Source organism: Takifugu flavidus, chromosome 6 (genome assembly GCF_003711565.1).
Source record: "Takifugu flavidus isolate HTHZ2018 chromosome 6, ASM371156v2, whole genome shotgun sequence".
Classification (NCBI taxonomy): Eukaryota; Metazoa; Chordata; class Actinopteri; order Tetraodontiformes; family Tetraodontidae; genus Takifugu; species Takifugu flavidus.
Window position 1 is genome coordinate 10,270,476 of NC_079525.1, and position 6,000 is coordinate 10,276,475.

The window sequence follows — 6,000 nt, forward strand, 5'->3', positions numbered from 1 at the left end:
GTATGGATCTCAGCATGATTCCTACGCGGAGTGGGTGGTCTTCATACAAATATACGATCCATCCAAGGAATTTCCATTTTTCCATAGGACTCATATATGACGTAAAACCACGTCAGTGATGGCACTAGACTTTCAAACATGGGGTTGCCAGAGGGTGACTAAGGATTTATCAGGGGTTACATATGAAGATAAAGGGAAGTAACACGTAACATGGTCGCCAAGGAATACACAATAAAATTTAAAGATTTAATGCAGAATCCTTCTTTTTTTAAAAAAAAAAAAAACTGTTATTCTATTACAATGCAGTACCATTAAGGTAGAGTAAATCTGTACCTTGTGCAACTGCTTTTCAGTAACATTGGTATAAAACGGACATTAGGAATAAGTTAATTTCAAACACAGAAGAACTAAATCGCAAATGTCTCCTAAATTAAACTAAAGCTGTTGAGAAGAGTGGGACATGTACCACTATTTTTTTTCTTTTAAATTTAATCAATTTTAAGTTCTATACACGCAGCATTTGTCTATCTCCGTACAGAAGTGCAAGTAGATCAGCTCTACCAACCGTCAGTAATTTATAATAATCTACAATAAACCTGGTCTAATGTCAAACGTGTTTATAATTAGATATTATTAGATATTAGATTTGCCTGTTGCCTAATCATTTCCCTTTTGGTAGGTGGAGATAATTAATTGTAGAGGATATTTATAATAAATTACCCCAGTCGTACCCCCCGCACCTTCGTATACAAATAGGACGCGCTCATCGATAAGCATCATTATTAGAGTCACGATTACGTTATTATTATTATTATTATTATTATTATTATTATTATTATTATTATTATTATTATTACGTTATTGTAATTGTAATTGATGATAAACGGTAACAAACCACATTTGCCTTTAGTTGACAGTTTATAGAATTACCATATATATATTTGTGCCTCCCTTTAAATCAGCTGCATTCGAAGCAACCAGACATGTAAAGCCGGGCAGATTTCTGCTCCAGAGAAGCTGCTTACCGATAGACAGCGGTCTCTTTGAGGAGATGGCCCCTCATTCTGAACTCATGGCGGCAGACTGAGAATAAGGTGATGGGGGGGCAGGCTGCGGTACACAGAGATGGCTGGCTGAGGGGGGAGAAATGAGGACGAAGATGGGAAAAGAAATATGGACAAGGACAAAGGAAGAGAGAGAACTATGGATAGAAGGTGGTGTGGAGACAGCTGTGAGACGTGCCAAGAGAGCTCGGGGATGTTTCAAGCTGCTGAGCCTTGACACAGAGGAGAAGATGAATGAGGAGAGGAGATGAAGAGTCCCTGTGTAACACCCCCTCCGTGTGGACCAGGCAATCTGCACCAAGGGCCACACATAGCAGCATTGTAGCATATACATGGCTGTAAGTATGTCAGTGAAAGTGTCCCAGCACCTTTCCTCGTGCCAGCCAACTTTTTAGCTTTGGTATTTTCAGAAGTTTGGTGTTTTCATCTTCATTCTCATCACCATCTGTTCTTTGCTGGGATTCACACATAAAGTAACAGTCCTACAGTCAGATACAGGCACGTGTTACATGAACATAAGCATCTGGTTGTTTTGTGCAAATGCATATATTGGTGATGTGCACATGTAAAAGGGAGCACAGATAGGGTGCACACTTTTCCAAGAAATGGTGACGTCTGCACCAAGAATCCACGCTGATTCTTATATGTGATCTGGTGCAATCAACATCAACACTTTTGCTGACACTGCTTTCTTTCATAAGACATTGTGTTGTACATTTGATGTCTAAAGCCACACAGTATAACTTTTCCATGACAAACCTGGAAAGCACATTAGGCTTGACTTCAGTGGTATTTCCTGTCATTCAGACAGAATTAGTAGTCAACTCTGATCTCTGAACATGGATTTTTTTCTTGTGCTTAATAAGTGGGTAAATAGAGAATTTTCTAGGTCACCGTCCGGACTGATGACTACATGATTGTGTCGCAAGAATAAAGCTGAGGGATTTACAGATTGTTACTTTATCTGCCAGCAGTATTTTCCCAAATTAATCTCACCTCATTTAATATGTCTCATAATGACCCAGCTAGCAAAGATATTCAGGACACTGGTGTGAGGGTGAAGTTTGTCACCCGCGCTGTTTCTTTACTCTTATGTTAAGACTCAGACAAAACACGCAAACAACTGGAGTCCTTGCAAGTGAGAGCTGAGCAGCAGTTCAGGCTTCCTCTGTCAACTCTGCTCGTCTGCTGCTCGCTCGCCTCTTTTATTTGGTGCACACAAGATTTATGTCAAACAGGACCTCACAATTCCTTGTCTTCTATCTACTTCTCCCATCTTTACAACTTCCTTTATCCTTACAACTCCTCTTATCTTTAAGAATGTTGTTGTATCTGAGTCCAACTGTCAACCTGATTTTGACATTTCTGTCTTCGTCCTGTTGTGTTTATGCAAAGCAAGGTTTATTTCTTAGTGCCATGTGTTGTGAGAGCTAAATCTGAGCCTCCATGGGGTTCACCTGTGTGGTTTAATGTAAAAACGCAGCAAAGCAAATCACTAAGCTTGTCCTATCTTGATGCCAAATGTCAGAGAGATCCAGTTACACGTGTGGAATGTAGGGCCACACACCCTCACACAGATAGCCTGATACGCTTTACGTGAAGGGAAAGAAGTATAAACATCTCCCACCTCAGCTGCGTGTAAGTGTCAAATTCCCAAACCTTGAATTTCCCAACTGAGGCTCTTGTTTCTTCATGTTTGTATCAATAGTGTCAACAACTGCTTGTTAGCCCAGCCTATTTATTGTTATTATAGTGTAAGCCAGCAGACCTATCAGATTGGCTTTTAAACAGGACAACAAAGGAAAAGGAAAAAGCCTGGGTGTTGACAGACCCGTGAGTCATTCCTGGTTTTCCCAGCAATTGTTTTCAAGCCTTTTTTCTGTTGCGGGATTTTTTTCTCTGCAGGTATCATATACCGGTAGTTTATGTTGGTCTGGTTAGTCATTGTAAAGGATAAAGCATCGAAACCTCTCTCTCGTGTCTTATCTTGCACGTGTATAAAAAAAAATAAAAAAAATAAATCTTAATCTTAATCCAGGAATTTCCTGGAGAAAGGACCACCTGGCAACCATTTTTAACATGGTATGACAACATAAAACCCCATCACAGTTGTGTCCAGCTGTGTTCTGAGGGTAAACAAAGAACGACGCAATAACGAAAGTTTTGTGTGAAGTCAGGGGGGAAAATCCAAATAGCTGCTGATCAATCCATTGCAGTTCCTCTTAAAAGCTCGGTGTCCACGTGTCACGGTGGTGCGCAAAATAAATGGGATTCCAGCACATAATTCTGCATCGCCAAAAGAAACCATATATTTTTTCTCTTTGTCATACATAAAACATACAACGTACACAATCTGAATTGGCCAATTTTACAATTTTTATGAAATGATGCAAATAAAAATTAATTTTGAGATTTAATACAGGGAGGTTGATGACTGATGGTCTGTTTCACTGAGCACAAGGGACTGATTTCAGTTCAAGTTTCTTGGGAGATGTGTTTTTTCATTGTAAAAACTTACAGTACATTATAAGAACATTACCCAGTCAATAACAATAATTGTGTAATGTTTATGTTGTAATTGTATTTCTATTTTATTCTATATTTATGTATATATGCTTATAATGCTTAGAATATGTATATATTATATTATGTATATATTTATATATATATATGTTTATAATATATGCTGTATATATGCTTATAACGTTCTAATCTTATCTGTATTTATTTATTCTGTTTCTATACTTTGTATAGGTTGCTACTAATTCAATTTCCTCACGGGGATGAATAAAGTACTTCTTAATCTTAATCTTAATCTTAAAATGATCTCTTTCCAAGCACATTTTTTGCACCAGTCAGCAGTATTGGAATTAAGGAAATGGCTATTAAACAAACTTCATCATGTGCAGCATATGGTTACACCACTTCCTTCTGCTGCGTGACAATAGTTGCAATGACGTGATGGGTACCAGAAAACATGTTTGAGTTCGCTGAAGTTGCATCAGTCCCTTAAAATTTTTCAGCACACGGCCTATTATGGTTCGTATAAGGCCGTCACTGATGAGTCAGCATCTCTTTGATGAATGTCCTTTATACCTTTATTTTATCAGGATGCAGTTATAAAGATTATAGTTGCGAGTGAAGTGCCAGATCTTTTTCATGTTGCAGAGATCTTACCGTAAATTCCACCTAGAGGACTCTCTGTCTCCCCTCTCATACACACTCTTCGTGGCTTTGATTGTTACGCTCACCGAAGCGGAACAAACAACTGTGTGTTAGTTTACAAATCACTGTTTGTGTGGTCTTGAATGCTGCCAAACACTAAAAGGAGCTCACATGCGTTTCCCAGTGCCGAAATACAATAGGAAGCTCTTTACGGGTTCTTCACAGTGAAATGTTTCTGTAAGAAAGTGACCTTTTAGGTGACGAGGTAAAAAAGTAATTATACACTTGTGTACAGTCAGTGAATTAGAATTCGCTGGATCCCCATCATTAGTGAACTGTGTATGAGCAATGCTTCAACATGCTGCAATCTCTAACCAGCACGACATTCGCTATTTCTTTATTTCACAACAAGACAGTGACAGATTTTTAGTCACAGTTTTTTCAAATGAACTATGCGTGACTCCACGCATGCTATGCTTTTTCCACTTATTAAAACGGCTACCTGACTGTAAATTCCCTCTTGACTGGTAAGAATCCTATCTTGCGCAACGCTCCTCATCTGGGGAAATGACTCATTTCCGAGACGGCTATAAAAGCTTGACACTTCAGCACCTGATTCAAACAGCAGCGCTGAGCCAAGGAAGGAAAAGCAGAAAGACCAAGGAATCAAAAGGACACTTGCTCAGCCTCTTTTATTGTACACTCCTCAGTCATGTGCAGCAAAGTCTTCCTCACATCTCTCGTGGTGCTCCTGGCATTCCTGGCTATCAGCAATGGTAAGTTTTGGATTTTCACATATCTGACTGTGCTGCCCTGCATGCATTTGAGTTTCTGCTCAAAGAGTTGCATTTTGTAAGCATGTGTGGCTGCTGCCTCCCAATAGGAATGAGCCTGCGGAGCCTCGGAGTGGAACAGCACTGCCGCTGCATCCAGACAGAGAGTCGGCCCATCGGCCGCCACATTGGCAAGGTGGAGCTGATTCCCCCCAACTCCCACTGTGAAGAGACAGAGATCATGTAAGACCAGGATCCGGTTTCAGATCTCATTTGAAGCTTTTTGTCCAAACTTTCATCTAACCGACTGCAAATCTGCTCCTTTTGGTGTTGCAGTGCCACTCTGAAGGAGTCAGGGCAAGAAGTTTGCCTGGATCCTAAAGCTCCCTGGGTGAAGAAGGTCATCAACAAGATCATGTCCAGGTGGGTTTGCAGTGCTGTTGAACAGTAATTTACGCTGATCCTAAGTGCATTGTGGTGGGAAAGAGGCACACATACTGATTCTTCTTTTTATTTGCTCCCCCTGCAGCAGACAACGCTGAACAGGCCAGACCAGAATAACAAGCGCTACCTTTTTAGACGAAAGCACCTGAAAGTATTCCTCCCCAAATATAAAGAAATGATCACAATCATATCTGAGGACTTGCTCCGCCTTCTGATCAAGGCTTGAGATGAGAAGAGAACTCAAGATCTCATATGTTTGTATCAAACATGTTACTGTATTTATTCAGCATTGTTGCATTTCCTTCCTTCCTTCTTATTATTTTTTACTCTAAAAGCTTGAATGCTTATTTATTTAATATTTATAGAATTTAATATTTATTAAATGTGAATGAATGGCTCTGATAACTATTTGTCATGTTCGTTAGCAACCTTTTGATGAATTAAAATCCAAAAAAGTGAAAAGGAAATTTGTGTTTCTCTTTCTTATTTATATATTTGATAGTACTTTAGATTTATTCTGCATCATGAATTTGTGTTGAGTGAACAAAACAATA

General features: G+C 39.3%; 1 protein-coding gene across 1 annotated transcript; it reads left to right on the plus strand.

Moving 5' to 3' along the window:
- The first annotated feature begins 4,839 nt into the window (after nucleotides 1-4,839).
- cxcl8a (chemokine (C-X-C motif) ligand 8a) lies at nucleotides 4,840-5,913 on the plus strand. The gene is made up of 4 exons (XM_057034579.1): nucleotides 4,840-5,005; nucleotides 5,113-5,245; nucleotides 5,339-5,425; nucleotides 5,532-5,913. The coding sequence occupies exons 1-4, from the start codon at nucleotides 4,942-4,944 to the stop codon at nucleotides 5,542-5,544; spliced, it is 297 nt and encodes a 98-aa protein (XP_056890559.1). The 5' UTR covers nucleotides 4,840-4,941; the 3' UTR covers nucleotides 5,545-5,913.
- Nucleotides 5,914-6,000: the final 87 nt, after the last annotated feature.

What these genes read in the sequence shown, in the direction of transcription:
- cxcl8a (XM_057034579.1), top strand. Translation starts at nt 4,942, where the DNA reads ATGTGCAGCAAAGTCTTCCTCACATCTCTCGTGGTGCTCCTGGCATTC. An exon ending in ATTCCTGGCTATCAGCAATG is followed by an intron (nt 5,006 to 5,112) that starts GTAAGTTTTGGA and finishes GCCTCCCAATAG; the next exon opens with GAATGAGCCTGCGGAGCCTC. An exon ending in TGTGAAGAGACAGAGATCAT is followed by an intron (nt 5,246 to 5,338) that starts GTAAGACCAGGA and finishes TTGGTGTTGCAG; the next exon opens with TGCCACTCTGAAGGAGTCAG.